Source organism: Alosa pseudoharengus, unplaced genomic scaffold (assembly GCF_046254945.1).
Source record: "Alosa pseudoharengus isolate Yale_2024_CS ecotype anadromous, Long Island Sound unplaced genomic scaffold, YU_APseudo_1.1 YU_APseudo_1.1_scf_22, whole genome shotgun sequence".
NCBI lineage: Eukaryota > Metazoa > Chordata > Actinopteri > Clupeiformes > Clupeidae > Alosa > Alosa pseudoharengus.
In genome coordinates this window covers 14,279,768-14,293,487 of record NW_027468680.1, presented here as the reverse complement: position 1 = coordinate 14,293,487, position 13,720 = coordinate 14,279,768, and the positions used below count along the sequence as shown (strand labels likewise).

Genomic DNA, 13,720 nt, shown 5'->3' with positions numbered 1-13,720 from the left:
TCTCATAAAGGATAACTATTGCCTACTGTAATTCAGAAGGTACTTTATAGACGGTCCCTAAGTAGGTCGGCTGGGAGCAAGTAGACAGGTCATCTGTTTGTACATTGTCTGCAAACACGGGGTGAAACCGGCTGCATTAAAAAAAATTGAATATCTGTCGAATATCCGAATATCAAATATCAAACTAACTTCACCTCGGTTAAAAACCGTGAAACGTACATATTCAGTGTCTTGTGCTCACTTACTCCCCTAACTACAGAAATTTGTAACTTTACTGTTGTTTTCAAATGGCTGTATAAGTACTGTATAGTGCTGTCTTGAGCATTTTCTGTTGTTCTGACCTTTTTTTGCATGGGAAAACACTGAGAGCATAAACTGTCGTAATGAAAACATGACAAAGCCATTTGACTATCTTGTTCATAAACGATGGCGACAAGACTTCTCATTTTGATGACACTGGCACTTTCATTGACATAAATACTTGCTTTTGAGGAATGGACTATCCATTTTGAGCAAGTGACGTGCTTTTGCAGGTTATCAACTAGGTTTTGCAGTTTGCACTAATTGTTTTGAGAAATGCACTAACTGCTGTGCAAATGTTAATAGTGATGTGAGAAAAGCACCAAAGCGACTGAGAAAAACTGTATTCTATAAACCGTTCAGATGTACAGTAGGCTATGTGGCTTGAATGAATGCAATGTCTATTTGTTTGTTACAAATAAAACTCCAGCAGTTCATAACTAGCCTATTGTAGCTTATTTTTAAATGAAAACACGGGTAAATCCTTATGAATTTCAATGATTTGGTTATGACTTGACTTGACTTGCTTGAACCAAGCTATGACTTGACTTGACTTGCTTGACTGTCACGAAAAATGACTTGGACTTGCTTGAGACTTGCACATGTGTGACTTACTCCCACCTCTGGGCTTTAGACACTGCCCTCTTTTGTCCAGGTGGCCAAACAACAATTGAGTCACTGTTTTTGCTTTACTGATTCGATTAGATACATAATTGAATGAAATACAGTGTGCACCAGCCTTCCTTCACTACATGCCCATCCTTATTATGACCGCCGCGCAGCGAAGCGTCAAGGATTCCCGGGACACTGTAAGACCGGGGTACACGAAACTTGGTGGGCATGTAACCCCACATGGATAGCATGGAACCTCCTGTTTTCATTTTGATCTGTAGCCCCCCCGCTGGACTGGACCCCCCGAAAGGAGGGTAGGGCAGACACAGTTTTCTGTGAATATCTCGAGAACCGTAGGGTTTAGGAGGACCATTTTTTTTTGTATGTTGATCTCAAAGGGCCATGTCAACCCATTCCATAACCACTCATTTCATGTATAGCGCTACCTTGTTAAACACAAAAAAGTAAAAATGAGGTGTTGTAATCGCAGGTATCTGTGACCTAACATAGTCAAAACTGCACGAAATTGGAAGTGTAGGATCATTATGACACCCTCTGAATGCACGCTAAGTTTCGTGGAATTCTGTTCATGGGGGGCCACACAATAAATTAATTTATGTTACTATACACCAACTGGCCTGTAGGTGGCTGGAGACAGTTTTCTGTAAATATCTCGAGAACCGTAGGGCCTAGGAGGTCCACCTTTTTTTTGTATGTTGGTCTTCAGGGGGCATGTCAACCTATCCCATTACCACATATGTCATGTATAGCGCCACCTAGTTAAAAATTAAAAAGCAAAACATTAGGTGTTTTCATCACAATATCTCTGGCTGACATGGTCAAAACTGCACGAAATTGAAAGTGTAGGATCATTATGACACCCTCCGAATGCATGCCATGGGGGGCCTTATAATAAAATAATTTATGTGTACATTTAGTGACCGTACACCAACAAGGATTCCCGGGACACTGAAAGATCGGGGTACACGAAACTTGGTGGGCATGTAACCCCACTTGGATAGCATGGAACCATCGCTTTTCGTTTTGATCTGTGGACCCCCCGAAAGGAGGGTAGGGCAGACACAGTTTTCTGTGAATATCTTAAGAACCGTAGGGCCTAGGATGAACAATTTATGTTTGCCTCCAGGGGTCATGTAAACCCATTCCATATGCACACATGTGCATAAACAGATACACACGCACACACATACATTCACAGTAATCCTACGTATGACACATACTCACACAGTAGACATACGCATGCATGCACATGCACACACACACAGGCACATAAACAGGCAAACACACACATGCACGCACACACACACACCCACACACACATAAACATAAACATGTACACGCACACATGCACACAATTCAAGAATTTCTCAGAATTATGAACAGGCAAGATGGGGGTGGGGTTGTATAAAATGTATATTACATGTGAAATCTATGAACTAATCATGTTTTGGTACTTGTTGTCTAGCAGATACCAGTGAGAATTGAGTGTGCATAATGCAATTCAGTGAGACAGTTAGAATCATATATGCCTTTCAGCGTGACTTATTTTTGTGGAAAACATGTGCTGGACTGGGCGGCGGTCATATTTTGTACCGCTCTGCGGTATATCTAGTTGTAGGCGTATTTCTCTCTACTGGAAATTCACAATCCTCAGAGCAGGTTGTGGGAGGGCGTTTTTGAGAGCAGACCCAAAATTTTCCATTACATTTTCTGAAGAATCCCCCGTACATTGCGTGGTTGCTGTGGTAACTGATAGTTATCTCTGCTGATTTTCAGACATGTGATAAAATACTTTGTTATCTCTATGTGTTTCCTCCATATTCATCCATTCATATTAAGATCTAAGCATTCTTTCCCTCACCACATTCATGAAGGTGGATCCTATGTATATATTGACTATAGCCAGCCTGAACCTCAGCTTCTTAGTCATGCATTGCAGCTGTGATTGGTCTGCAAGCTTCAGGCTCAAACTGCTCCTTGTCACATCACTGGAAAAACAATTTCTGTGGGTCAGTGTTCCCAGGAAAATTAGACCATAAGAACTGCTCATTAGTTGACTTGCCCAGGTTACTTTCACTGCATTTTCACTATAGGTACACTTGTATCTCTGATATGCTGCATTGGATTGCTGTGTTATTTAGTTGACCATAATACGCTCCAGTGTACTATGATTGGAATTGGAGCCTGGAGGGGATGCCAGGGAAAGAAGTGTCTGCATACGAGGAAATCAATGCTCTTGCCTTCATTGTGCCTGGATGACAAATCATCACATGAGATAGGGGAGGGAAACAAGCTAAAGAGAGACTCATCATGGTTCTTGAAAATAAGTTAGAGTGATATGGACAATCGGTGTGATAATGATAATTTTGATAACTCTCACACACACACAAACACACATACAGACTGTTCATCTCTCGTCACCCACTTTGTCCATTCAGTTTTCCTGGCTGCGGGCACTTTTCCGTGGCAAAATGTGACACTAGGGGTCCATGCAGTTTTCTTTCATCACAGTGCGCCTAGTGTGTGACTGTGAGAACTCACCCACTCTCTGTGTTTTTCTTATACCTCACTCACAAACACACACACACAGACACTAAAACAATCACACACTTTGGTGCCTTCTATTATTAGCGCGGTGGGCGCTGGGCGGTACACAATTTCCTGGATCTCAGCCTCCGTCAGCATGTGATTGGATACTATCCAAGGAGCTGTAATGAATGTAAGCACAGCTGCAACTGGTGACAGTATTTCTTTGGATATGACCTGCCTTTAGAAGGGCAGATTAAACCTTTCTATGACCTATGCATCGAAAACAACAATAGGATGGACAATCGTCACAAAATAACGCACAAAGCGACAAACAACACACAAAGCAACAGGACACAATAATGATAATGTCGGCTGTGTTTTCCCTGTGGTTACTTAATTCGGTATGTGTTCTTTCAAGAGCGTCAGGTTTTTTTTTCGCTCTCGCATTCACGCGCATCTGTGTGTTGACTATCCCCACCCCCACGCGCTGTTCACTGTGCTATGATGGAGGATGGATAGGGGGCTGCGTAATGATGCTGATGATGTAATCAAACCTCTCTCTCTGTCTCTCTCCTTCTCCCTCTCTCATGCAGAATTCGCGGACAACTTGCAGCACATAGCCAAGCTCCGGGGCTCCGGTGATGTCATCTGTTCCCCGTCTTTGAGTCGTGTCGTTTGGGGAGGACCGAGGCCGAGTTGGTAACCCCCCCTTCGAACGCGAGCAGGTGGTTGCGGCGGGGCAGACGACGAAATCGTGGAGCTTTAGCAGCGTGTTTCACTGTCGCATCCCCGGGTCTGGCTGTCCTTGCTACACTCAGTAGCCTACGATGAGTATCCTACACCAGCCAGTCGCGAATGGCTGCAGCGAACTTAACTGCATCAAGTCACGACCATGGATCCGATGACCGTCTCAGAGTTCGCGTCGCCTGCACTTTACCAAGTAGAGTTTCGACACTGACGGAGGCCTCGGAGTAAAAAAAAAAAACCTTACGATTTGATTTGGTAAGCTTAGGCATCCGTTCGTTCCTTCTTCAAGCCTCTAAGCCGCTGGCTATAGGAAGTAGGCTAGGTGTTAAAAGGCGGATCAGCATCCGAGTTAAGCACCGGCGCTCTTCACCAGATGTTGGACAGAACCTTACACCGGCACTAGCTGGACCACTTTCATCGCTCTACCACTTGACAGCTTGCTCGGATTCTTTAGGGTGTAACAACGTCAGCCAAATCGACCATTGCTTCTTTCGGAATCCAATAACGGAGCAGGTGAACTCAGTCTACCCAAGCTTCTTCCCAGTGCCTCAAATTAGCCCAGAGTCTATTGGACTGTTTACAGTATGTGGTGTTTTATTCCCTTTAGTTCAAGTTGACATGCTTTTCGTGTTTTAAGTCTTAAGTGGTTGAGCCATCATTGCGAGCTAGAAGGCCTTACATATGCCTGATTCTGTTGTCCGGCTATAGGAAACCAATGACCACTGCTGTCCTTCGAACGCTTCTCTAAACCCCAGCCTGCCTTTCCCCATTTTTTCTACCTCTTCGCCTTTTGGTCCCTTTAAAGAAGAACCTGGATATGAGTGTTGTGAGAAGACCTCGGCACCTTTGACTGAAGGAACGAACAAGTCACCAGAGCACGTTACAAAGTGACAGTAGCGCGGCGGGGGTTTGTCAGAGACTGCCCAGTGTGTTTTCACCATGTTCATTCGTTGCCTTGATTAAACGGAATACGCGTACGCCTTCGGTGCGTGCAAGGTGCTGCTGCTAACCCTAGTGCTATCCCGGGAGCAATAAACAACGTCGCTGAAGAGAGATCCGGACGCTTCGCCTTTTCACTCAGGAGCAAATAATGGCCAATGAACCGGTCATCCTTAACGTGTATGACATGGTAAGAAGCTTTCCAAGGTGTTTATCATCTTTGCATTAACTGACTGGCCTATTTTTGTTCACTCTCCTACTTCACAGAATTCCCTCACTCCCCTTCCGTAGAATATACAATTATAATAGGCCTACAGCAAAATAGCTGCTTGCTTCCCAGCATTGGTGTTGAGGAGATTAGTTTGGTCTCAGATGAGCCTTATGTGTCAGATCCTATTTATTGTCAGTGAAGTTAATTATTCACATATAATCAGCGATTTAATGACCCCATCACCTCTACATTCTTATTTCCAAAATACATTTTAGCCAAGGTAAAAATGACAAAGCTGTAGAAATGTAAACCATTCTTTAGCTAAGGCATTTCTGCAAAAAAGAGCAGTATTAATCAACATGAACTGGATCTGTTCTCCTTTCCAACATGGGGAATATCAGGCCGTCTGCTATGGGGTTCTAAAATAGCAGCTGATGTCACAGCATCATTTTGCAGTTTGATAGTATACAGTGTCTTTAGTTTAGTTTAGTATAGTTTCAGAATTAGGGTCTTGAAAGTTATCTCCAGTGAGGTCAAAGTTCAAGAAATCTATTTTTTTATATAGAGTTCAGTATTCTGCTCTGAGCAGGACAGCAGTTATTCACAGGAGATGGTACCAGCCACAGACCTAACACACAATCAGTCCAGTGTGTTAGCGAGCTTATCCAGTCACCTCTCCTTATTTCTCTTGGGTCTAGTGCAGTGTTTCTCAAAGTGTGTCTGGTCCGGGGACGCAAGCTATATTCCAAGTCGTCTGTGAGCAGATGTGGTATGAGTTGAGACGTAGATGAGTTGTTTGCAATATTGAACCAACTTGTATGTAAATCCAAACAGCTCTGCAACACTGCCTAAGCTATGCCAGTTTAAATCATATGAATCCTCTGACACAATAAGCAAGGTGGTTCAGTGAGTAGGCCTATTGTGTAATATGTTGAAGTAGGCCTTTTTTGTGGTGGTCTGTGAGTTTTTTTATTGGTTAAGTGGTCCTTGGTCTGAGAAAGTTTGAGAAACACTGGTCTAGTGAGTTGAGCTTTGCTCAAATAGTGTTCTCATAGCTATCACTCATACACTAATTACAAAAAATCTCATCTATACATGAGTACATTATGATGAACTGAAGAGTTGCTGCAGTTGGAATAGAGCATACATGTGTCAATCAGGTTTGCATGAAATGATAGGAGACGAAACAGTGTAACCTCACATTTTGTTAAAAGTCGATATGAAGCACAGATGCTTATCTCCAAGCCACCCAAACTGTATGTTTTCATTGTAATTGCCACAGAAAGAGAAAACACTGAGTTTCACAGGAGCCTCCAGAAGATTAGTCTGCCATCGTTAATGGGGTTCCCATGTAGTGTAGTTTGCTGCCAAAGATTTCATTCACAGTCTGAAGCACATGAAAGACTGCATTTCTTCAAAGCAGCTTTAGAGCCCGATCTGTGCCTGAAAGCAGCTAACTGGATCAGTCAGTGCTATGTCAGATCAGAGCCACTTCCATGCTGCTGGCTCATATCTGGACTGTATTTGTTAGTGTGGTGGAGTGGTCGACTTGAAATCAGTGAATGAATGAAATCATAGAGGAGAGTCTTGCTCTCACGCTTTTAAAAACATGCTCTTTCACCTTGTTCTGTGATGGACTAACATGCAAGTGGACACACACACACATACACATACACACACACACACACACACAGACACGCACACACACACACACACACATTCATTCTGACACAATCATTGATCAATAAACACACACAAACAAGAAGTAGTGGGTCACAGTGGTTTCAGCGAGTGATCACTACAGTCACTATGAAATAAAGTGTCTCAGCCAGGACTCGTGTCATCACCTTCGTTTGGCACCTCAGTGACCAGGGGACATTGGACAATTGTACACATCAGACAGCCGCAGAGAAGGAGGGGACTATTCAATCTTTTTTGTCTAATTTATTCTCTGCTGTCCATAAGATTCACACACAGAGACACATACAGACGCTTGGTTAGAAATGTCTATACTGTATTTCACCTAAAACATAGGCACAATAGGAATGTGCTATCCTGTTAGAGCTTTTTATAGTAGGCCCTGCCAAAAACTCTATTCTAGACATATTGGTGTGTGTGTGTGTGTGTGTGTGTGTAAAAGCAGTCACATGGCTGGTCTTTGCATCATTGGGACTGTCAGATATTGCACAGTTGAGCTCACATGTTGGAGCTAATCCAGCTTCCAAAAGTCACTCTGCCAAGTTTAATTTCTCTTGGAATTAAACAAACTTTTCCTTCTCTATTTCTCTCTCTCTCTCCCTCTCTCACTCACTCTCTCTCTCTCCTCCTGTGTGCGTGTGTGTGTATGTCTGTGTGTGTGTGCGCATTCCTCAAAGACAGTTAAGGCAACCATGTGGGACCATGGTTGGCTGTATTAGAGCACATCTCACAAAAATGTAGCACTGCAGTGATAGTGTAACATTATTAAACATTCATTACTAACACACACACACACACACACACACCCACACACACACACATTCCTGATTTACAAGCATGCCAGCCCATTCAGGCAGACAGGTGTCGGTTAGGCCACCCCCACCGCCAGACTTTCATGACTGACTGCACCCAGTTTGCTGGGCCTGAAAAAGATGCATGCCGATATATAAGCACACACACACACACATACACTCAGCTATAAAACACACCGCTGTTCCAATAGCTGATTAATTTTGTACTGCAACACGGAGGGGGAGAAACAGGTAACACACGTGTGTATCCGTGTGTGTGTGTGTGATAGAAAAGCATACACCCCTGAGAGATTCATTATAGTGGGGGCGTGTGTGTGTGTGTGTGATAGAGGGAACACATACACCCTTGAGAGATTCATTGTAGTGGTGTGTGTGTGTGTGTGTGTTTCATAGAGGAAATACACCCTAGAGATTCATCACAATAGTGGGGGGTTGGTGCCTCAGCTGAGCCGTCACAGCTTCGCTTCACCACCTGAAACACCTGGTGTTCTACAACACACACACACACACACACTAAATGGGTACAAGTCAGTCAGTATTGGTATGAAATAGGATAGTGTACTGTACAGAAGAGGAGAGTGTGTTTCCATGCCATATTCACAGTGCTTTGACGAGCCCAGATACTGACATGCTGGGAGGCATGGATGCAGTGAAGCATCAAATCTGAGCTTGGACACCGTGGGTGTGTGCGTGCTCATGCATGTAGTTGAATCCTGCTCATATTTTGTGACAAAGAAAAGGGAATTTACTGAAGAATAGATGCCCAACATTTTGCGAATTTTGGAATAATTGGAAACACAAATAGTACAAATAGTTGCCTGCAGGCGAGATTATGTCAGATAAAACTTGGGAACTTGGGAACCCAACCTTTAAAAAGCAGGACCACTTACAACTTCTTAACTTTCCTTCAATGGCAATACCTACAGCTAAGTATTTTAGCCACAAAAGTATCCATAATTTTAATCTCTTCCCTTTTCCTTCCCCAAATGTCTCATCTGCTATGATGTATGTTTAATTGACCAGATTTGAGCTTTAAAATGGTTCTCAGTTTTCCATCGAAGTTGGCTTTCGAGGGCTCGTTTAGTGCAGTTTTACATATGGTAATGCTTGGTAGCCAACTTTTGTGTTTCTTCATCATGATATGGGGCATTCCCATTGTGAGTCAATCTAATTTTAACCTGTCCATGCTGTTGTGTCTTCTGATTGGTCGACCATGTGTCATTGCTGTGGGTGGTGTGTGAAGGCTCTCTGCATGGCTTCATACAGGGGAATCAAATGAGCCAGAACATTACAGGAAGAGGAAGTGTGTGTGTGTGTATGTGTGTGAGCGTGAGTGTGAGTGTGCCTAGCAGAGCATTATAGACTGACAGAGGTTAATGTTGTCTTTTAAGAAGCCAGCTTTTTCAGGAAACCCTCCCACATAAGGCCATGATTGACAGCTGAGATGTGCCCTACATACTCTTAACGGTCTGCTGTCACGGTGACCAGACCCCCTACACCACCCCACCCCTCCGAGCTGCACCCAGCCCGAGCTCCCACACCTACCAGGCACTCACTGGAGGTTTTTTGTGTCAGGGCTGGAGCATTCAGCAATAGCAAAGATTCTAGAGTGCTACGCTCTAAGATCTTTGGCGATAGCATATTACTGTGATCAGGGGTTGGATTTTGATACTTAAACTAACTATAAAGGTGTACGAAGGGGGGCAAACAAAATACAGGTATGTATTACAAATTTAGTAAATTGTGCGTCTTTAGGGAAAGTCATTAGCTTTTTTAGTTGTGTTGTCTTCAGGAGGGTACATACCGGTAATGTAGAACTGCTCACTACAGACCACAAAAGATGGGGTCGGGGCCTAATGCTCCACACGGGTCAATGAGAGGCTGTGTGTGTGTGTGTGCGTGTGTGTGAATATTAAGCAGCAGCACCAGTAATGTACTGCATTTTTAATGAGAGACCAGCTGCTGTCGTGGCTTTTTACCTTCTCTCTTAGGAGTTGGAGGCCCAGACAGGGGTGGGCCTGTGTGTGAGAGTGAGAGTGAGAGTGGAGGTTGGGCAAATATAGCCTCTTTTGACAGATTTAATGTGTATGTGTCATATGTACAAGCATTGACTCCTCCCCTCCCTCTTGTCTGCTAGTGCTAGTCTGAACAGGTGTTCAAAACTGATCATGCAAAAATACAATAAAATGACAATATAAATACAGTTACACATGCATACATACAAACATTCATATTAAACTCACAAACTCTGTCATAGCCATCTTGTAGCACTCTCATTTTGTGCCTAGTTTCTAGTTTTTGTTATTTCTGTTAGAGATGCTATAAATGTACAACTTACCATGACAACACAGGCGCTGTTGTCAAGAACCCATTTTGTGATTGAGAATGTCAGGATTCTGGTGAATGTATGGTCTATATGGCATGAAGCTATAAGCACAAATGTTATTTTAAGTGTTTACATTAATGCAGTGTTCAGCACTGTGTGTGAAGGTAATGGGAATGGTCAACAACCTTTTTCCACATGTCATTTCCATGGCAACTTCCCATGGCACCTTGTCACAGAGCAAAATTAATGATTAAAAGACAGCTTGTACGTTGGAATCCAGGGGACTAATGTTTGTGTGTGTAGGAAGAGCCAGGGTTAAAGTGTGATGTTTGGTTTCTGAGGTCTGGTATGTGTCCTGGTATCTCTTTTTTTCTCTCTATCTCTCACACACACACTCAGTCAGTCAGTCAGTCACTCACTCACCCACACACACAAACTGACACACTCATACTCACTCAGAGATAAGACCGTCAGAGGAAAACCCTGGACAATCAGATTAAAATCTCTGAGTTGAATCTCTGAGTGTTAAATAACCTGTTGTTGATATGAAGCCTAATCCTTTCAACAGCATTGTGATAATACTTTAAGGCTTAAAAAGTTATGCTTTGTGTTCCCATGAGTTCTATGCTTGCCAATATAAGAAATCTGAAGAACAACACTGCAAGACCCCCATAGCCACACACTTGAAATGTGTGTGTTATATCTTGGCTAAACGACACCCCTTAACCTTCACCTTGTGAAGGTTTCCCATGTGATGCCATATGGCTTTTGCACTGTCTGATACCTCCCTCCCAGCTGCAGTGCTTTGAAAATTGCACAGGTAGATTTATTTCCTACACATAGTGAGCAATGTGTGTGTATGCATGGAGATCACTTATGTGCTTTGTGGCACCATATATTCAGACAAAATGGATGCCTTTTTAACGGTAGAAGGTGCGCTGATGTAAATGCTAGTGCGCTGTGCAGATTTAAAACGTAATCTCTGCTGATAGCTTGCAGACAGACAGGATGACTGAGTACAGGAGCCATATATGTTCTCTGCACTGGTCGCCTAAATATGCTTACAAAGCTAAACCTGGCTGGTCTGCTGTTATATTGATTTTTTCTTCTCTCTTGTTTTCCGTCCTCCATATCTACAAGTCCTTAAAGGTACAGACATAAACAGACACACACCAATGCCCCCCCCCACACACACACACACACAGACACACACACACTGACAGAAACATATAAGCACAAAACCAGACATAGCCACTTCCTTTGTGCTGTCAGAGCCTATTTCAGTATTCTGAGAGAGAGAGGGAGAGAAAGTGTGTTCTGTTCTTCCCTCCATAACTGTCTAATTGGAAATGCTTTGGCAATATAAAGTGATTTTTGTCTTACAAGAGAGAGCAAGACAGAGAAAGAGATCAGCTCATAGACAGAGAAAGGACAGAGGGAGAAAGATGAGAAGAGTTGAAAGTGTTCAAGGAACTCAGTGTGAGAGATGACTGACACAGGGCACCCCCCCCCCCCCCCATTATCTCTCCCTCCCTCTCCATTTCTCTGAATGTAATTAACCACTGCTGCGGTTCTGATTTAATCAGCAGTATGCTCCCACTGAGACGAGTCTCTCTGACACCCTCATCTCTAAAATCCCAGCATGTACCTGGGAACATCACCGACTCCACCCAAGCCCTGCCCTATAGTTCCCTCCTGCCCCGTTCCCAAGGAGGGGGCTGCTTTTGTCCCTGCTGGGGACCCCTCCCCAGTACGCCAGCATTCTAATTTCTCAAATGCCTCCGAACAGTCAGGAACATCAACCGCTTCATGTTGAAGCCCCGCACAGCTGGACTCATGGTGGCTAAATTCTATCAGAATTGGGCCGTCCTTGCATAAAGGCCAGTGATGATACATTGAATGTCGCATTAGATATTCTCTCTGTATCAGGAACATAATTAAGTGGATTATTGAACAAGGATGAACCACAAGGTAATGGGATATTTAGCTTGCCCTTGACACCATTTGTTTCTCTGCGAGAGAGTCACAAGTAAGAAAGCAAAACAGTCTCCACACTCTCTTACTGCAGTCTCCATATCCATCTCCACTTGAATGTGAACATGAAGCTCACTGAAGGATCTATTGACCTTTGTTTGAAAGAGAAAAGGTGCTTTTTACCCTAAATGCAGCAGTCTCTAACCACCGTCTTTGGGTTCAGATCTGATGTTCCACAAACACAGTGACTTATTGCCTCTACTCTTGTTTCTACAGAAGAAATGCCCCCCCCCCCCCTTCCTGTAACCTGATGCTGACCCTCTCATGTTATAAATGGCAAGCAGAGTGCCACTGTGATGCATGGACAATCAGTTCAGGTCTCAGAGGCTTTGGTTCAAATAAATGGGCTGCCAACAACTCCTCAGAAACTGCTCTTGTTTTTTAACGTAAAGATTTCTGTTTGTGCTGCATATATATACAGTATATTGCATTGCTCACACATCTTCATACCACAGTGCACGTCACATAGCATCTCAGAAACGGCTATTGTTTAGATGAGAATTGTGTCTGTGGTGAGGTAGGCTTGTGTATCTGTTATCCATGTGATACATATGAACGAAATGCATATAAGCAGCACAGTGACATAGAGCTTGTGTTGTGCATCTGTCTGAAGGCAGGTTGATGGCTTTATTTCATTTTCCACCTCCACTAAATCCAACATATAAAACGGATTTGCTTGCGTTTGCATGTGCACACACACACACACTCTCTCTCTCTCTCTCTCTCACACACACACACAAACAGAGAATACAGGATATACACTCACTCTGACGGCATCAATATCATGTCTTGTAATATAAAGCCTTCTCCATTTATCAGCTGCTTCTTAGCTGCTGACGAGCAAAAGTGCTATTATATTACAGACACATTCACACACACACACACGCACGCACACACAGACAAGCATAAGCTTAACCAGTGAAACCCAGCCTTTATCAAGATTTATGAGTCTCTCACATGTACACTTAGCCAATAACAAGATCTATGAATTGAATGTGTTTATGTGGGGGATGAGTGGTCAATGAAAGTGAGTGTGTGAGCATGTGTTTTGGAGTAGGGGGTATGTTAATTATCTATCTATGTATATGTGTGCTTGTACATATTGTTCTTATATGCCATATTTGCCATTTACAATGATCCTTTCACATTTAAAATTAAGGCATTTCTGATCAAACTGTCAATGTCTTGCTAAATGTTTTGTTGACTACTACACAGTGTGTGGCTCAGTAGTGATTTTTCTAGATTTAAACACTCTAAATCTTCTTCTGGCTCTGGGAAGTGTTTATGTTGGCCAGTAATTTCTCTCTCATAAAGTCTTCCCCTGTTTTTCATCCTGTCTCAACTCCAGTACTGGATCAATGAGTACACCTCCACTCTGGGGATTGGAGTCTTCCACTCAGGGATTGAGATCTATGGCAGAGGTAAGAAACAAACCCTCATCCCTCTTCCCAGCCTCTACCTCCTCCACCTCTTTTTGTTTGTTTGATAATG

The 13,720-nt window shown here is 43.2% G+C and overlaps 1 protein-coding gene across 2 annotated transcripts in view; it reads left to right on the top strand.

Annotated features, from left to right (window-relative positions):
• LOC143139839 (deubiquitinase DESI2) overlaps positions 1-13,720 on the top strand; it is a 30,632-nt gene that overhangs the window by 5,110 nt on the left and 11,802 nt on the right. Inside the window, exons 2-3 of one of the 2 annotated variants that reach the window (XM_076300637.1) lie at positions 4,056-5,338; positions 13,578-13,650. In XM_076300637.1, the coding sequence (XP_076156752.1) occupies positions 5,300-5,338; positions 13,578-13,650 (112 nt within the window). In that variant the 5' untranslated portion in view covers positions 4,056-5,299. The remainder of the gene's footprint in view (positions 1-4,055; positions 5,339-13,577; positions 13,651-13,720) is intronic. The other variant, XM_076300638.1, reaches the window with a different exon arrangement.